Source organism: Phyllostomus hastatus, unplaced genomic scaffold (assembly GCF_019186645.2).
Source record: "Phyllostomus hastatus isolate PE091 unplaced genomic scaffold, TTU_PhHast_1.1 phas_scaffold_21, whole genome shotgun sequence".
In the NCBI taxonomy this organism is placed as follows: domain Eukaryota; kingdom Metazoa; phylum Chordata; class Mammalia; order Chiroptera; family Phyllostomidae; genus Phyllostomus; species Phyllostomus hastatus.
In genome coordinates this window covers 8,256,362-8,276,742 of record NW_025334017.1, presented here as the reverse complement: position 1 = coordinate 8,276,742, position 20,381 = coordinate 8,256,362, and the positions used below count along the sequence as shown (strand labels likewise).

At 40.7% G+C, this 20,381-nt stretch overlaps 1 protein-coding gene across 1 annotated transcript in view; it reads right to left on the bottom strand.

Moving 5' to 3' along the window:
- Positions 1-1,235: 1,235 nt before the first annotated feature.
- The window catches only part of NKAIN3 (sodium/potassium transporting ATPase interacting 3), a 535,660-nt gene continuing 516,514 nt past the window's right edge, over positions 1,236-20,381 (bottom strand). Inside the window, exons 6-7 of the mRNA XM_045860759.1 lie at positions 15,847-15,916; positions 1,236-5,702 (exon numbers count right to left, since the gene is read on the bottom strand). Coding sequence (XP_045716715.1) covers positions 5,693-5,702; positions 15,847-15,916 — 80 coding nt within the window. The 3' untranslated portion in view covers positions 1,236-5,692. The remainder of the gene's footprint in view (positions 5,703-15,846; positions 15,917-20,381) is intronic.

Sequence of the window (20,381 nt, the reverse complement as noted above, 5' to 3'; positions counted from 1 at the left end):
TCACACACACACAGCCTAGGAAGAATATATGGTAAAACCTGATTACAAAAAAATTCCATGATTTCCCTCAATTGAATTTTTTCTGAGAGACTATGTATCAGTAATTTAAAATACTCATTCCACTCTAACCAACATTATGTTTTTGAAGAAAAACGGGTGATGGGAAACACAGGCCCAACTTTTACCGACAGAAAATGACAGGAAGGAAGGGTCACGTGCTTTTTCCACTGATCTGTCCTGCCCCACTCTCGCTAGGCATCAGTGTCCACCGCATGTTTGTTGAGTTGCATAAAAAGAAAATACTGACACTCCTTATCAATTCAGAAAAAAGGTGCTGCCGAGATAAAGTAGCTAAAGAGTTATGACCATGGAAAGATATTTTTGTAGCAGAACAGTGAGAATCAAGCATTTCATTCGATTAGCTCTTGAGTTTAAAATTCAATTTTAAGTATGGGAAAGCTAGAATATTCTCTGAGGAATTACAGAATCACAGAAGGATCTTGCATCATAATTTTTTTCTTTCTAAGAAAAAGGGTAGAAATTCTCATTTCACAAGGTCAATGATTAATTCTTCATAGTACTGAAAAATACATGTATTTTTCTATAATGTATTATAATTGAAGGAGGTGAAAACATTCCAAAAATCATGCCAACTAGTTTGAACTGTGTGGCAGAAACTGCTAGGCATTTTTTTATCTACATTTCCCATTCTTACTGAGAAACGAAGCCCCTAACTTTTAGATGGGCCTAAGGCCACTGAAAATGAAGACTATAATTCTGAGTTTTCCTTGCGGCTAAATTTGAGATGGAACAAATTTGTGCTAATGAGATATAAGCAAAAACAGTGTGTGCAACTTCTGAGACATGGCCTTAAATGAAAGAAGGGCTCTTATGTGCCTTTTTTCTCCTTTTTGCCTGGAATACAAAAGCAATGGCTGGAACTTTGGCAGCCATGTTGACTCATTATGACTTTGAGAATGGCAGGACACATAATGAAGCCACAAGAGGGAAGGAGCCTGGATCCCGAGTTCAGCTCTTTGCTGACTATCTCCAGAATTTTGAAATATGAAGAGATAGAGACCTCTATCTTATTTACACCACTGCCATCCATCTTCTTCTTTCTTTCTCTTTCTTTCTTTCTTTCTTTCTTTCTTTCTTTCTTTCTTTCTTTCTTTCTTTCTTTCTTTCTTTCTTTCTTTCTTTCTTTCTTTCTTTCCCTTCCTTCCTTCCTTCCTTCCTTCCATCCATCCATCCATCCATCCATCAGTTTTATCCATCTACTACAAATGACATTTTTTTCTCAACCCACAATAAAGTTTTTTCAGGATGTAAAGAGAGATGCCACCCACAAACTATAAAATTTTTGAGAATTCTGTTTTTTGGAGCATTCCTTCCAATAAGTACATTCTAATATTTAAAATAGATTTGCTCTCTTTTTGCATCGCATATCATGCCGCTACATGAGTAGTATTTTCCTTCATTAGTTCTCTTTTTCAGGCATCACACCCTTAAGTTGTGGGCCTGTTTGTCATGAATATCTGCACAAGGTTTGTACACACTTCCACACACCTTCTATCCAGCAGAAATTACAGATGACTCTTCCATGGGAAGGAAATGTTAAAAAAATACAGATATTCAAAGTTGCTAAGTTTAAAAACATCAGTTATTTGTATTTTTATTACTTAATTCAGTGATCTCTTGAAAACAGTTACTACTACCTTGGGCTAAAATATCAAGTTAGAACATTTGAATTCTAATCAACTGTTAGGATTCGCCTAGTTACTTACTAAGGTAAATCAGAAATGATAAATTAGTGTTTGCTTTAAGAAATAATTAGCCAGAATATTCATTTCATAGTGAGCCCACATTTTATGATACTATACATTTTTAAATTAGGTCTGAAATAAAGATGTGTTAATTCTTGGCAAGATTCCTTTCTAATTTGCAAAGGTTGAAAAGAGCAATTTTGGTCTCTATTTGATAATCAGTTCCGCGGAGGCATGATAGTTTTCCTCCGCTTTGCAACCTACATTTTAGCTGATTCTAATGAAGACAAATTCCTCTCAATCATAAGTGTCCCATTCATTAAGTGAGACAGATGGCAGCCTTGCTATATTTTGTTAGATCCAGCCTCTTGAAGCTGTCTGCCTCCCTTATTTAGAAAATAGCAGGGCTTGTTTTTCCGAAGTAAAAAAAGAAAGAAGTCAATATTTTGCTAGGGCAAGATGTCAAGTAATCTCCAAAACAAGTGAGCCAACAGCCTCTCAGATGTAGAGTGGTATGAACATATGCTTTTGTTTCAGGGACACGCACATTCGTATTGCATGGCAGGCGGAAGCCTAAGATAACTTCATGCTAACTTCAGAGTTTTCCCTAAAAGAGATGTTTGAGATGTCTCTCATGATGACTATAGTCTACCCCTTGACCCCTGGGAATTCTCAAGCCACCCCCTATCCCCCGTGACTCCCCTGCTTAACTTTTCCTGCTTTAAAACAGGACTGGAAGTGGAAATAGATGTAAGGTAAATTGGAGAGCATCCTTGCTCCACACAGTGGCAGCAGGAGACCCTTTAAGAAGGACAGGTCATTGACACAAGATAGAAGACACAGGCTGGGGCAGAGTTGGCCAAGGTTTATAAGACACATAGTCAAGGAGGTTCAAAGAGCAAAGAAAACAGTTTTAATTTTTCCCTTCTGCACTCCAGCCAGCCCTAGGGATTCCTGGGCAGTGCATGTCCTGTCTTCAGCTTTACCAGGACCACTTCTGAGGAGAGCACGTGAGTCTGGAAGTGCCTGTCTCAGGATGCTGAGAGGTTCTGACAAATGAGTACAGTCTAGGGGATGTGTTCATTTTCCCTTCCTCTGACCACACACACACTTCCACATGGCAAGAACATGGATGTAGGGAACATGTCTTTGTTAAAAGCCCTACTGCACGAGGTACCCTATAGAGTGGACTCCCTGGAACACAGGCAAAAGCTGCAAGAACTGGAGACACTCATTCTGCAGTGAGCCTCATGACATGCGACAGTACTGGGTCAGAATCCCCCAGGCCCAGGGGACCTGTGGTGCATGACTGTACAATTCTACACTCTTCATTCTTTTGTCTTAAGTCAGCAGGACCTCTAAGGAGTAGCCTGGACAAGGAGCGGTGTGGGGGAGAAAAGGGGGCTGGAGAGGGGGAGGGAGGTCTACCTAACTTGTTTCTGATGAGTGGCAAAATTTTTGGAACTTCAGAATTACCATAATGGATTCCTGAAATTGGGGATTGAAACAGTTATAACTTAATTATTCAAGTTATATTATTTAAGTTAATATTAAGTATTAAAAACCAAAGCACACACACCATCTTAAGTAGTTGCCTGTGTTGAATTTCCATAGAAAAGTTACAAATGGAAGGATTCCTTCTCCAGGCTCCTACCTGCGCTTAGACAGGCTCTATGACTCCACGGTGCGTCTTAGAGGAATGTACAAGTTCACAGGAAGACAGAACAGCAACAATGTTTGTATGGCACTACTTCGCAAAATGTGAGCTAGGTCTTGTTTGGGGGTGGAGGGCATAATACAATAACAGTTTAGGATATTTAGGTATTAATTTCATTCTTCTGACTAATTTTCTATGTTTTTGATGTTCTATTAGCTTTCTCCACAATAATAAATGTATTAGTCTTAGAATTTGAATATCAAAGTTATTTTTTAATTAAGAAGTGCAATTTGTACTCTGCACTATTTCTAATCACTCAAACGTGGGCAAATGTTTCAAGCTACTTTGTAGAAAACATGGAAGAGTTTGGCATTTCCATGGGCTTTGCACAGCACTTGGGTATGTAGCAAGAGCTCCAGATAGGGTCCAGCCTACTGTTACGACATTACATTAACAACAGCCTCTTCCGGTTGTGAGCCACTTCACAGTTTACAGGGTGTTTTGTACATTTTCATCTAACCATCACCTCGACCTTGGGAGGTAGGCATTATAGCTTCACTTTACAGATAAAGAAAGCTCCAGGGCTGAGGTGTCTGACAGTACCCAAGACCACAGTGGTGGACCTGGGACCCAAACCCCACTCTGTATCTTCCAAATTCTCTTTCCTTTGTCCATAGCTCTTGCTCCTCTGTATACATGCAGAACCCTGGACAAATCCCCAAAGTTCCCTAGGCTTCAGTGTCCTCTACTGTACAACGATGACTTGGATTTGACCATCTCTCAGGTCCCTGCTAGCTCCTCTTCACTTTGGATTTGAGGCTATTCAGTGGGATGAACAGTGAAGGGGTTCAATGGGTGTCAGGGGACTGAAGGGGTATTGTCCAGAGGCCTCCCCAAAGCTCACCATGGTTGTCATGAACTTGGAGGAACCAGGGAAGAATTTGGTACGTTCTGATTCTTAAGTTCTGATTCTCATGGAGTCTCATGAAATATGTGGACTCCACAAAAAAGAAGAAAAAAGAAAACTCTACACATGAAAAAATTTGCATATAATTTCAGATGGTATATAGACTGTCTTAGAAATATATAGGCCAAATTAACAACTTCTGGAATAAATACTGCACACATACCCCTTTCGGGGCCCTACAGGAGGCCTCATTGTAGTAGTCACACAAAGTGAGCAAAACTTATTTTGGCATGGGACATCGTAGTTGAAAGATATGAAGAGAAAAAACTGTGGTGTATTTTCAAGACATATTTCCCCCCCATGGGAAATTATGTTTCCGATACTAATTTCTTGGTTTTGGGAATGGGGTAGGAGAAAGAAAAGTTGGTGCAGAACACATATAAGTATCTCCTTGAGAGGTATTTATAGACAATTCCACATAATTTTAATGCTCCTTTTGACTAACTTCAGAGCAACATGGCTGATTACAGAGTTACGGTTGTTATTTCTGTCCTGCATGCCCACAGGCTGTAAGTGTAGGGCTGACACCAGTGTCAAGACTGGGATAAAAAGTATAAAGTGTGATCCTCAGAGATACTCATATTCCCTCCAAAGGGGGAAAGGTGTTTTACTATCATTTCACTCTTCCACACACCCATAACACATATTTTTCAGAACATAAGCATAACAAGGTATCATGCAAGAATCTGAAATTTTCAATTGCTGTAATATTATTCTGGGTTTTGGGAAGTCTAGAACAAAGGGAAACTCCATGCTGGTCTTGTGGTATTGAAAAACAGGATCTATATTCAGTCTGAAAGCTGGATTCACTATTTGTACCCATTTTCATCTGTCTCAGCATCTAACTTCCTGTCTACTAACCTCAAGTAGCATCTGCTAATGCAAACTCCATCAGGCCTAGGATAATTGTGGCTGTCAGCAGCCCTGACTTAACACCTCCACAACACAAACCGGTATTTCTCACAGAATTGTCTGTAGGTTTTCACAGCATTTTTTTCCATTTTGCATGCCTCATGTTAAATACTGTTAAAAAATTAAAAACCATTTTTTTTTACAATTTACAAGTATTCATATAAGAAAAAAACGACTAAAAAATACCCACCCAAGCACCTACAACTCATCTAGCGCACAATGCTAATAATACATAGGCTGTGACTGAAGAACTCCGTGATTGGTTGGAAAGCAGGGAAGTGCAGTTCATTGCCTGGAAGAAAGTGAGACATGATGCAGAGAGGAGCTGTCAACGGTGCTTTGCTTCCTAAGTCAAGTTCAGCAGCCGCATTTCAGAGTCAATGTCATTACTTATTTCGACCTAAAACAGAGAATAGGTATTGCTTTAAAAAACTTCAAAACTGGCAACGAAACATCCTTTCTAATCATCCAAGTGGTTCAAAATGCAAAACAGCTTTTGGGTGTGCCTTTACCATCTGTATCTAGGGCTGTAGCAACAAGGAAGCTAAAAAGCAGGGCTTCCTGCTTCTCAGAGTAGGGCATGGCACACAGGTGGGAACATCGGAGTGCGGGACAGGTTTCTCGGGTTCAACGTGCCAACCACACAGCAATTGAGGAGTGTTGTGAAGGTATTGCCTTTGGTTGCTGTGAGGTAAAGATGACAGAGTAGTATTATGTCTCCAATCTACTAAGACACAGCCTTAGCCTAATCTTCCTCCAGAATCCTGTTGGTTGACTGCTCAAGAATCGTCCTGGTCTGGCTTTCACACCACCTAACCATTGATCCCTTATATATACCCCATCCTGTGTTGGTTAATTTTATGTGTCGACTTGGCTGGACCACAGTACCCAGATATTTGGTCAAACACCAGTCCTGATGTTACTGTGAAGGTGTGTGTTTTTTTTAAGATACAATTAACTTTTAAATAAGTAGACTTTGAATAAAGCAGATTCCCACTATAATGAAAGTGGGTTTTATTCAATCAGTTGAGGGCCTTCAGAGCAAAGACTGAGGTCGCTTGAAGAAGAAGGAATTCTGCCTCCAGAGCTTTGCCTTGGTACTCAAGACACCAACATGAGCTCTTCCGTGGGTCTCTAGTCTGCTGACTTTCCATGGCGGTTTCAGACTTGCCAGTCTCCGCAATCACTGTTTGTCTGTCTGTCTTCCTCACTCCCTTTCTCTATACACATCCTACAGGTTCTGTTTCTCTGGAACACACGCTGTCATCCCCAGTCATTCTTGTCCCCACATGTTTGACAAAGATGCTGTGCATATTCCTGATTTTATACCAGACAGTAGCCTTTGCAGGATACAAACCTCAAGGCTCTGTCAGCCACATAGCTGGCTCTTAATAAATATTTATTGAATACTTCTGCTCTTGCTTTTTCTCTCATGAGAAAAGTCTTAGCCAATTTAAATCTTACTCATCTTTGAGGTTCAGTTGACATTTCTTCTCCTCTGTCAAGACTTTGGCTTTGACCTCAGCTGCTTTGCTTTCTCATCCTGCTCACAGCAACTCTTACCCAACTGCTGAACCCCATGTGGAGCTAATGGCATGCAGCTTCACCATTAATTGTGCTCTGACTGTTTCACCCAGGGAAGTAAGCTTCCTCCCTCCCACTAAATTATGAGTCTCATACCTGCAGAGACTGTGCTTTACACTTACGCTATATCCCCACCTAGCAATTGTCTTCCATTAAGTCAGTTCAATGACTCTATCTCTATGGCGTAGAATGGACTTTTAGTCATAAACTGAAATAGCTGAGAAAACATCCAGCTTTCCAGTTTCCCTTTTGGTAGTGTCTCTCCCTGTAAATTCTGTTCCATCCTGCACACCTTAGGAGCTGGAGTCCTTCATTCTCTCCCTGTCTCCCTTCCTATCCATTTTCCTGAGCTTTTATTTCTCTATACTCTGGAAAATGTAGCCCTATGTCCATCCCTTTTAGTTTGTTGTAGTTTAAAAGGATTTTTTTTACCTTTTTAAAAATTTGCAATATATCTGCACCATCTTTTAAAAATATTTTTATTTTTCAATTACAATTGACATACAATATTACATTAGTTTTAGATGTATACCTAGGGATTGGACATTTTACCAAGTGATCACCCTGATAAAACTAGCATCCATCTGACACCATACATAATTATTATAATATTATTGACTATATTCCCTATGCTGTACTTTACATCCCCATAACTATTCTGTAGCTACCAACTTGTACTTCTTAATCCCTTCACCCTTTCTACCCATCCCTCCAACCCCGCTCCCATTTTCCCCAGTCTCCTAATCGCCATCCCCTCTGGCAACCACCATTAACAGGGATTTGAACTAAAAGATAAAAGGATGAGATTAGGGTGGTGAAATTTTTGTACTTTAATACAACTCTCTAGTTAGCTGGGAGATTCAAAGTCCTTAAGTTTACTTATCCATCCACCAGGTGAACCTCTTCTAGAATGGGGATAAGGCAGTAGGAGAAGGTATCTCTCTTCCTTAGTGGTAGTATTAGTGAGGGGTTGGGGGAACTTCTAGGTATTCACCGCTTTGTTTATAGCTAATATTTTCTGCCTTGGGGCTTTGTCAACATGGGTTAGTAAAGCAGTGAAGTAGACTGGGTCTGTTCCTATGATGCCAGGTAGGAATTCTGGACTATACTCCAGGCCTTGGGAAATATATCCGCAAGGAGTTTCCCAAGAAGACAGTGAAGCAACTTTGAGAGAAGGCACTAAAAGGAACCTATTGACAATCCTACCTTAGACTTTAATAACAGCTTGATATTTAAAAATCAAACATACACAGAAATAGAGAGAATAGTATTAAGAATGTGCTCACCATTCAGCTTCAACTGAAATGAAAACTATGGTTAATCAAGTTTAATTTATCTACTACTTTTTTTTTGCTAGCATATTTAAAAGCAAGTCCTAGACATTATATATCACTTCATTCATCAACACACCTCTGTGATTTTCTAACCCAATGATTTTTAACCAGGGGACATTTGCTGACTGGTTATCACCATTTGGACAGGTGTGTATGCAGAGGTTCTACTGGCATCTAGTGGCAGAGGGCAATGATGCTGTTAAATATTCCTAAGTGCACGGGCCAGCCCCCCCTGCAAAGAATGATCTGGCCCAGAGTTAACAGTGCTGAGTTTGAGAAATGCTGCTGAACTGATGAGAATTTCTTTTTCTTTTATTACCCATTCATCAACATACCTATCAAAATAAACAACAATTTCCTAATATCTTTTACTATCTAGTCCATATTTACCTTTCTCCAATTATCTAAAAACATCTCATTAGTTGGCTTGTTAAAACCAGAGTCCAAACAAGGTGTACATATTGTGTGTGACTAACACGTCTCTCAAATCTCTTTTAATCAGTAATGCTCCCCCCTTTCCTCGTTTTCACCTGCGCTATGCTATTTCCCACACTCTAGATTGGTTGATCACTTCCCTGTGGAGAGATTTGACTTTTTCTGTTATTCTTATATTGTCTACACTTCCAGTCCAAGGTCAGGCTTGACTCTGTGGCACGATACTTCACAGGTGGTGTTGTGTCTTCTTACTGCACCACACCCAGCGACACGTAATATCTAGTTGCCACTCTTTCAGTGATGCTGTGATTGATCAATGAGTCTGAATAGAAGAATTTGAGTCTGGGGATCCTTAAGACCATTTTTGGGTTTGTTTTTTTTTTTGGCAGATATTTGCAGATATGTTAGCAGTTACCAGAGGATACTTACCCTCAAGGGAAAATTGATCTAATAATGAGACAGTGACATCATTTCAAAGCATGTCTCCTGGTAGGCCTGTCATTGCCTCTTTCTATTGCTTCTCCAAGTCTGTCTGAGTCACTTCTGATGTGTGTGTGAGTGTGTATGTGCTTTTCTCTGTGTGTTTTATGTTCTTTTCTTATGTCTTGTTTCTTCCCAGAACCTGTCATAACATAAAGTATAAATATTTTTTGACGTGAATATAAAATTTAAAACTAAATATGCAACATAAAATTTGGTTTATGTTCATTGCCTTAAGTTTTAACATCAGAGAATACTTTCCTTAGAAATAGGACAAAATGAAGTTTTTACTTGTGCTGATGACTGTGTTTTGTGGGGAGCGATGACTGTCACCACACTGAGACATATATCTGTCTCCTTGCCGTTGACATCAATGACAAGTGCTGAGGAGAATCCTGAGAATTCTGGAAAAACAGGAACCACTGCTTCCCTGGAGAAGCCCATTCATTCAGACTCAGGCTTTCTCGCTTTGGAAAAGGCCTCATGGGCTTCATGTGGCAGCATGAAAAACACACCAGTATGGACAAGGCTCTGGGGGCAGTGTGTGAGGTCCCACGTCCACTGAGAAGGTCTTCGTGTTCCAATGACCATTGGTCATGGCAGACCCTCTCGCAGGTGGCCGGCTGCACTACCGGTGGCATCATTCCTTCCTAGGAAGGACTGTGGTGCCTGAACCAACTACTAGTACAGTGATGAGACTGAACTTCATGAGCCATTTACATGCAGCCATTTCATTGCTACTTAGTCAATGGTTATGCTTTGGGGTGCATTCTTACATAGTCTCTAAAATGGTATAATCATTTCCTATGGTGGATCAGAAAGTTACTAATACCAGTGACAAAGGGAAAGTACTCCAAAGCTAGGCAAAGTCAGGGCCCTAAAAGCTGCCCCCTTGGTGCTAAGTAAGGCTGCACGTGGGGAGGCCCCTCTTCCTTTGGGACAACCAAGAGGGAGCTGAGTGCATTCCAGTCCTAGTGCTCTGCACCCCTGAGACAGCCTGGAGAGTTAATGTCCCATGTAAGTGCCTGCCATTTCCTGGGACTGATGAAAGCCCTCAGGCAACAGAACTCCACTCTCAGTGAAGGGAAAAGTGAGCTAGCTTGGCTGTGAGTGGATGACAGACACCTTACCCTGCATGTGACAGGGGACAGACAGCACCAGTAAGTAAATGTGGAAGTGTGAAAGCCAGTCAAGACAAACAAAAACGGGGTAAAGACAGCGACCTATCATTTTATCAGTGTTTAGGTGCTTGGTCAAGAAATGGAGGCATGATGGGGTAGATGCAGATGGCAGGCTCCTCCAGCTGGGGTGTGTGGATACATTGCTGGTGGTTACTGGTGTTTAAGTTGGGGTTGGAAAACACATCATTCTCACCTCCTTGCCTCCTATACACACGCGTGTGCACAGCCCTGATTTGTCCTTCTGGTTTTTACTCTAGATGCTGTAAATGCGAAATGGCCTGACACCAAATTACAGGGACCCTGCTACAAAACAGCTGTTTTCAGGAAAGAGCAGATGGATGGGTGACCTCGGGCTCTACCTAGCAGCTGGCCATCAGAGGTCGATTTCCTCTGGGCCTGGACTATTGGAGTGGAGGACAGGCAGTGAAGGTCCACGTGGGAGCTGACTGCAGAGCCTCCTGGAATGAGGGCTGGCCTCGCATGCCTCCCAGTACTTAGATGCAGCAGAGGGCCCTCAACCTCCAAGCCAAGGACCGGCACTGGTCCAGGCCTGATTGGAACTGGCCACACAGCAGGAGGTGAGCTTGAATGTCATGCCCTTGAATCATCCCGAAACCCTCCTTCATCCCCTGGTCCGTGGAAAAATTGTCTTCCATGAAATCTGTCCCTGGTGCCAAAAAGGTTGGGGACCATTGCAATAGCAGAGACTTTATTCAGCAGTGGCCACAGAACATGTAACATTAGTTTTTTGGTTTTGGGGGGTTTTTTTTGTAGAGAAAAATTAGCATCTAGCAAAGGTAATCAGACAAGTCCAGATACCAGAAAAAAGTCAAGTGGTCATTTGGAAACCTTGGAAAAAGATAGGCTAACAGTGACGGGAGAAGCTTTTTCCATCAGCTCTTTCTGCATGGCAGTCAGGCACTGTCCTCATGGACATTCCCAACACCACCAGGTCTCTCTGCCTCTACTGGGGAGCTTAGCTCCGAGATTCCACAGCTGTCTTTCTTTGATAAACTACCATGGTCTAATTATTTCTAGGTGAAGAATTACTGCTATATGAAGCTTAGTTTTCCCACTACCCAGTTGCTACCCAGTTTGCTGATTTTGACAAACTTTAAAGTAATTTGGCTGCTCACAGTGATGCTCCCTGCTGTTCCATGTTTCTTTCATAGCTGCATGGGTTTGAGCCAAGCTATTGTTCTACCTGAGAGGTAAATCTGTTTTTGCCAGCCTTCCCCCACTGCGGCCTCCCCCATAAGCTAGTTGTGGGGTAGGTGACCCCTTCAAAGCCACCACTGACCACACGGCTGTGTGCTCTACTGACAACTCTAATGAGGGAAGCCCTGGCTCCCCACTGCCCTCCCCTTGAAGTTGGTATCAGTGTGTGGTGGCAGCAAATGGAGGAGATCCTGTTGAAGACCCAGGTTGTAGCTATGTTGAGAGTTCCAGCCTCTCGCTGGAGGTGGTGGCAAGGTGATGGCCCCCAGCACAGGCTACCCCTGACCTGTGTGTCACATATCCCCAAACCAGCCCCAGAAAGACAGTCACTGAAAGCATCTCTATAGCTTTAGGCAAAAAGACTGACACTGTTTCAGGGGTGTCCAACCTTTTGGTATCTCTGGACTGCACTGGAAGAATTGTTGTCTTGGGCCACACATTAAATACATTGCAACATGTAATCACAAAGAAATCTCATAACGGTTTAAGTAAATTTACAATTTACTGTTGGGCCACATTCACAGCCATCCTGGGCTGCATGCATCCCCGGGCCGCAACATCCCTGGGCCTTTACACAGAGGAGCAATGGCTGCTGAGGATCTCCAGATCTCCCCACACAGAGCCCTTGAGATTCTTATACTGCTTAAACACCCGCTTCCTCATAGGCTTGCTCAGTTTATGTGAGATCTATGGCAAATGCCAGATTGGTTAGTCACAAAGTTCAGCTTTATCCTCTGCAGAATGGCCAAGCAGATTAGCTTCTATGCAGAAGACACCCATTTTCTTCTGCTTTTGATAAACACCTAGTCATCTTTCCAAAGTCAGCGCAGCCATCATTTCCCAGTAAAGCTTTCTCTCCCCAAGTGAGAAGTCCACATTTCCCCTTCTGCAAAAGATTGCTGTGGGAATATTTTTTTTGTATCTACATATTCTATGTGGATCTCTTCTTCTAGATCATTGACCATTGGAGGTCAAATCTCAAGTATTATTCATTTTTTATGTCTACAGCACCCAGCTCAGGGTCTAATATGCACTTTATAAATAATCAATAAATAGTTATAAATGGAACTAAATCAATTTATTTAATCAGCTGTCCTTGATAGGTTGTATCACTACTGTAAAGAGAGAGAAAGCATGAAAGACTAATTTCATATGCAAACTGCCTTACTCCCATCATATCACCCAACCCCCTACATACACACTCTGACTGTGGGCCCTGGAAAGACACTTCATGAATACAAGCAAAGACACAATCACACACCAGGACGAAGACTTCCTGCACAAGTCTGCAGCATTCCCTGTGAATGGGCTGTCTGTCTGTGCCTACCCATGTAGCATTGAAAGTTACCCATCCCCACACATGTGCCTGGGAATATGCTAAAGATTCTCCCAATCCCCTTAATAAAGTGGCCTCTTCATAAAACTGGCTTTGTCCTCTGTGGAGATTACAGACTTAAAGAAAGTTACAAACCAGCGTTCATTCCCTTCTTTAACAATTGAGTACAGAGGATCGGCTTTTTCTTGATCTGTTGCTGGGTGGTGATATGACACCACTGAACTGGGTACAACAGAATCCAACATAAAGGCCTTATTAAAAGAAGTCAAGCAGCTGAGTGATGCCAATTGGATAAACTGGGCGATATTTGCATACCTGTGGGGAAAACACATAGTGACTTTTGAAATTGTTTCATGCACCATGATTTTTAATTCAGGTTTAGTTTGATCTTTCAGATTTTTGCTCCCTTCATGGTTGAAAGGCATTCCATATTCATGTGACATAATAATATGAATAATCTGCCAAAGCATAAACTTGTTCCCTTATTTTATGCAGCCTGTAGTTTATGCTACATTCAGCTAAAAAGTGTGAGGGTTCAGCAGTGAACAGGGTGGTTGAGAAAAACATCTGAGGAGGTAGTGGAGCCGATCAAAGCCTTTTAGGTCATCTTAACAGGATATTTTACGTGTTCTTGATGCACAGAGATGGAAGGGACCTTAGGGAACATAGATGGCAGTCACTTGCCTCTGGGCTGTGACAGAGAACACTCTTTGAGCTACATGGATGCACATGTGTCATTCAAGAAAGGAGATTCCGTGTCAACATTAATCAATTGCAGTTTTTAATAACCTTCCTTAATAAAAAGATCTTCTTATATCTGACCAACATTTTTTCATATTGCAGTTTCTCTACTGAGTTATTTTTTTCACAGTAGAGACGAAAGAAATCATTCATCACCTTCTTACTGTGTAACAGGTAGGTACAAGACTCTCCTCATCACCACCAGGCATTGTTTCAGTTCGGTTCTCCCTTCCAATGCACTGATCATCTTTATTATTATCTCAACCCTGGCCAAGTTCCCCAGATCCACAAACATCAGCCTGTGGAGTACACCCTTTACGATCACTTGGGAGCATGAACAACGAGGTGGTGATTGCTTAGTCCCAGAGTGTTATGTAGGGTGAATATTTTTCCAAATTGAATTTGCTTTAAAAAACCCAATGCTTATTTCAACATCTATCATGTGACAAGTACAGTGCTGATTTATGGGCTATGTTTCCTTCAGGTCATTCTGCCAGAAGAAAATGAATTCAACCTGGAGAGGCGGAGGAGGCTTCTCAGGGCTTCAGTCCCCAAAAAGGCAGCTGAGGGCTGCAGATTTGGGCAGAACCACCATGGCAAAGAGGTAGCACACGAAGACTTTTATATGTGTTCCTCACACCAGGGGCTGTTTTACACAATTTCCTCTATTGCTATGGAATTGTGGAACATTGGGCTGACATAATAGGGAGGTCACCAGAGCAAGTCCACAGTATCAGGATTGGTGATAGCTTACCATCCAGGGGAGATTTCAATTCCACCACTTACTGCTGGTGAGGCTTTGGGAAAGTTATCTAATGTCTATGAACCTCAGTTTCCTTCCTTGTGAAGTAGGGATATTCATTAGTGCATTATAGTACTTTCATGAGGATTATGTGAGATAATATACGTAAAGGCTTAACTCATGATAGCTATTATTTTATACAGTTGTCTATTTGCTATGTAGAGTTTTCTAGGGATGGAGTCACTGTATCTATATTCTTGTTTTCTAGTATTTTATCAAGCAGGTGACTGATTTCTTCCTTATACTCAACTGAAATCAGCCCAGTTTGAGGAGGCTTTTGTTGTAGTTGTTGACTTCCTTCCATGTCCTCTAGCAATGGTTAGTCCAATATTTGAGTACTAGACACAGTCATAGGGAGCTTTCCATATCTATACATGCTTTACCCCATATAACCCCACCTCTGTCCTCTCTTATGAAACAGTTCTTCCTCAGTGCACCTATGTGCACTGGCTAGTGCCCTGCTCTGCCTCAACTCTGGCTAGTGCCCTGCTCTGCCTCAACTCTGTTTAGCTCTGAGAGTTTGGCCCGTGGTTAATAGGTCCCTTCCCAGAAGGAGTCAGTTAACACTGGCCTAGACCAAAATGGCCATGGAATTGGCCTTCCAGAAGACCTCAAACCTCTTTATAATCTATTATTAAATGGCACACCCACCAGCACCAGGACAGTCGACCATCACTATGATGACAACTGGAGGGGACCATAGAAGGACACACACACAGAAGGCATGACCCTGGTTCTGAGAGGACTACCACCCATTTCCTCTTATTTGCCTGGACCGCCCCTTTATTTCTGTCCTCCTATATCCACAGCTTCTAGTCCCAAACCCACGAGAGGTTGATCTGAGAGCTACTAGTCTCCCACTTCTCCATTCTCTGGCCATTGAGTTACTAAATAAAGCTTCTGCTATTAATGCTCACTTTCGGTTTTGTATTTGGCTTTGCAACACATGATGGAGAAAGAACCTCCTTGGGGTCCCAGAAAGGGGGCTTTTGCCTCTTGGGTAATGAAACCACATTACAGGTGAGAGAACCAAGGCTCAGAGACGCCAAGGAAGGCCCCTGAGACTACACATGTGGAGCCTGGATTCTAACCTGATCTTTCTCCCTTTTCCCTTAGCCATGCTGCTCCCAAGATATACATTTTGTCTCTTTCTGGTAGACTAAGTAATTCCTTATTTTCCTAAATGGCAACCAACTACTGTTAAAAAAATATATACATATATATATAATTTTAGAAACATAAATCATGTTACCCATTTCAAATACTTTTAAGAATGAATAATAATGGTGATGTTGGGTTACAGGTGAAAGGTGTGTTTTAAATATGAGTGGAAAATTAAACCTATGATTAGTAGTAGCAGGTCCATTTGTTTTCGTTAGTTTTGACCAAGTTAGAAGGATTAATGTTTTCCATCTCATGACACCTTTACTTACAGGTTAACTGGCTTTAACTCAACATGATCCTGGTAGTAGGAGTGCGCATCAAGTCCGCCTATGAAATCAACTGAAAATATAACAGCCCAATATGAATAAATGTGTAGGTAAAACACACATCAGAGTAGGTGTTTAAAATAGAACACATACAAATACTATGAACAAAAATGTCTATCACAAAATGTAAAAACGTGTGTTTACTGTAAAGGACAGCTCAAAATACTATCAATGGTCAAAAATGGGGAAATTTTCAGAAACACAAAGAAGTTGGCATCTTAGTGACTAAAAATCACAGTTGTTATTGGTTTTAGTGAAAAATGAAGTCACATTAAATAACATCAGATTTAAAACAATGGGTTTGTCCTCAGGCATACAGCTATGCACTTTCCCTCTATATATCAAAAGACATATCTTCTGATTTTGTTGCCAGGATCCATTTTTATTCTTAAGAATATTTATTGCATCATTAGAAAGACCCTTGAGAAGTCACATAATCTATGTCCATGCTTTCTGTCCCCAGACCATCCCTGACAAATAGGCGTCTGCCGTTTGCATAGAAGGTTTCATCTCCTCTCTGGTAGCACCGCACTTGTCTCACAGCCCGTACAGAATCACTGTTCTGGGTGATATTCATTCTAGGGTTTTCCTGTCTTGATCACAGAGCCTCTGTCTTTCTTTTCCAATCCTAATGTCCATGGCTAATCTTAGTTCATTTTCTTTGTGTTTGGGGGTCCATTAAAATATTAATTACTTTATACCAAGCTTCGGTTTTATTATGGCACTTTAACATCAGCAGGTACATAGGCCTATAGGGACACTGGACTCGTGTGTGTATGTGTGTGTGTGTGTGTGTGTAGATTTACAGTATGAGAGGGATATTATATTATATCCTCAGCTCAAGACAAGCATTTCAGTGAACACTGGTTTAGAGAGAGATGACAGTCTAGAAGCTCTCTTGAATCCATGATCCAGTTAAGCTCTAGCCACTCCTATCAATCCCTGACCTGCTTTCTCCTTTGCATCTGCCAGAGAAGGTGAGGTAAGACTGGGTCAGTCAAAGCTTCACGGGATCACAGTGTGGACAGAAGCCTTGGAGTCCCATGGTGTACATAACAACTAGGCTGAAAGAACTATTTCCAGATCATCGCCCTGGAGACCAGAGAAGCCTGAAGCTGATCTTTTCCCTACCAGTAGTGGACACTACCCTGGACACTACCCTGGGAGAGAAGCAGTGGGAGGGGAGTCAGTCCGAGGCACTGAAAAGATTTTCCTGGGGAGATTAAGCAGCGCCTAAGGAGACTACTTAAAGGGTCAGATTAGACCAAGGTTGTTTTTATTATTTTTATTTTTTATCAGATTAGATATTTAATCAAACATTTACTCCTTCACTCTGCTGACCTATGGGTGAGAATTTAAAAGGAAGATAACATTGACTAAAAGTTGAATGAGTGTATCATTGACAAAGACACGTTAGAAAGTTAAAGGGATTGTTAAAAAGAAACATTTTTATAAATACGTAAATTTGTGAATAAAATGGTTGAATTAAAAATTGTATCCAAAATAAAATTATAAAAATAAAGGGAGCATATATATATATGCTTTAAGCCAAGATAAAAACAAAAATTTTTATTGGTGATTTGAACATTAAAATGCAACATTAACAAAATTATTACTTTGGGTATAAATTCAGGTAGCTGTTGAATCTGCTCCTTAGCCACCTGTGTCTCTCATACACCATATCACTGGTGTTTTTAGGGAAGGATATACATATCATATATCTTTTTCAACATGGCTTTAGCATTTTCATAAACTTATTTACAACATTATTCAAAATTTATTTTTATGATTATTAAATTTAAAGTTATTGATATCTTAATTAACTATAACTCATAGTATCTTTAATTGTGGAAATATTTTCCAAATAAATCAACACCAGGCAAGTTTGCTAAAGAATGGGAGTAAAAGACAGAAAACTGCTCTCAAACAATTAAAATAAAATTTAAAAAAATGGAGACCATAAATATATGGTCTGTCCAGAAGGTATCCAGCCATGTAATATGAAAAATACAGACATTTATAGAAGAAGGTACAAGAAACAGTGTACATAGGACAATGACACCTCAGTTTCCTTCAAAGTAGGCACCTTGGCACCTCACACAGTTCTCCCAATCACCATCAGCTGCCCATCATATTTTCCTGAATCTCATTGATGGTCTGAAATCTCTTCCCTTTCAAAGCTGATTTTAGTTTTGGGAAAAGCCAAAAGTCACAGAGCACCAAATCTGGCCTGTAGGGGGGCTGAGTCACCTGGGTGATTTGATGTTTCACCAAAAGACTCTGCATAAGATGTGAGGCATGAGCAGGAGTATTGTTATGACGAAGCCGCCAATCACCAGTTGCCCATAGCTGTGGCTTTCTGAATCATCCAAATAGTTTCCATGGAGGAGTGTTCAAGTTTAATGCAAAATTCAATGCAGATTTGTTGCTCTACTCGCTCAGTCATTTTTAATGTGATGGCCGCAAGTAGAAAGTCTCACTCGGTGGTGTGTACCGCCCCCACTGACTAGCACAGTGAAGTCATCCAACCACTCTTGTTATGTTAACAGTGGCTGGACTTTTTTTGGATAGATCTCATATATATATATATGATGTAGTTTGTAGTTTAGCCCAAATACTTGCCCAGGCACTGTTATTTTACTTCCATTCAGTGTATCTTTCTTTGCCAAAAATTTTATGAGAAAAAACAGATATCTACTTATTATTCTCTTCACCAAATATAGCTGCAAAATTTTTGACCTTCTCACAAATCAGTTTCTTTCTATTCTGAGGCAAGATAGAATCTTTTCTGGAGTCAAGATAACTATTTCAAAGAGAAATTATAAAACTGCGAATGAAATCTTGTATAACATTTGAGTTCTCATTATTTCACGTGTCCAGTTCTCTTGCTGTAATGAGCATGAATTGGTAAGTCCTCCTTCTCCTAAGCTTTCAATTATTGCCATTTACTAAAAGCTGCAAAAGATGATTTTGAGAATGCTTCATTAGTTGAATAATTCAATTTAAATTTTTCAACTGATCTTGAATACCAAGCAACTAACATGGAGAAATCTCACTTATAAAAGTGCTCACAACCATCGTAGGAAACTCAGATTAATTTACCAACTAGTTCTTTAAGGCTGAGGTGTTCCCAACTCTGACTGAAGGAGAGAAGCAAAGAGAGAAAGTGCATTTTCTCATCCTGAAGGCCTTTTTGTTTGTTTTCAACACCAACCTCACTACAAAAATGTTCTCCGGGAAATGCAAATCAAAACCACAGTGAAGCTCGATCTTATTCCCACTAAGCCAGGTTTAATAAAACAAAAATCCGATAATAACAAATGTTGGTGAAGAAGTGGAGAAGTTGGAACCCTCATATGCTGCTGGTGGGAATGAAGATGGTGCAGCAACTTTGGAACAGAGGCAGTGCCTCTGGTTAAACGTGAAGCTACCATAGGACCCAGTTGTCTCACTCCTCGTGTGCACCCAAGAGAAATGAAAACATGTGTCCACACAAAAACTTGTTCACAGTGTTTATAGCAGCATTATTCATAATAGCCAGAAGGTGAAAAAAAATCCAGTTTATTTACCTTAACATGCATGCCTGTATAAATAGATATAAATCTTGAAAACTCAAGCTTCTATTTTCATTGTTCCAATATTGCATGCAGCTTTATTGGGAAACAGTTATTAATTACCTGTGTATCTGAATTCCAGATGCATTTTTTGCTTCATGAATTCTTAATTTAATAAGAAGTCTATGCTTTTTTTAAACCCACAATGCTGTGCTCCACTAAAATTTGTATTATTACCACAAAATAAATGATTTTATTTTTAGTATTCACTTCTTAATTGAATTAGCACTCCATTTAAAGTAAAATTAGAAGTGTTAGCTTAGACAGAATGAATATCTAAAAGTTTTACTTTGATTCTATGAATTGGATTAAAAAATCAAACCATATTTGAAAAGTTCATTGGTTTTCTGCTGCAAGCATCTGGTGAACTGGTAAAATACTGTATTTACCAGTGGGATTTTAGCTCTATGGGAAATTCTCTCCCACTGCTGGAGGCAGTCCGGTGCCCTCCACTGACCCACATACCAGCCCTGGTCTGGGGCACCGGCTGCTGGTAGGAGCCTAAGCTTCCAGCACTTTCCCCACCTCCACTGGGCACAGGAAAGAATTAGCCATCTCTGCCATCCTGCCCACATTTCTACCTTTTCAATCCATTGACCTACCCACTGTGCTTGAAAGGAAGGGCTAATTATATTGCTTACTTAAAGATTTGGGAAGAAGAGGGTGGTGGTGTTGGTCTTCTCACAAACTTAACCATGTGTTGAAATGAGAATTCTACTCATTGCATTAACACCTCACACACCTTGAGGAAACTAGTGCAGAAGCCTGAAGTACTGTTGGTTTACCCGTCTTAGATCATCTTAATATAACTATTAATAATAAAGCTTCATGTGTAAACTAAATAATCTAGCCCAAAATCTAAAC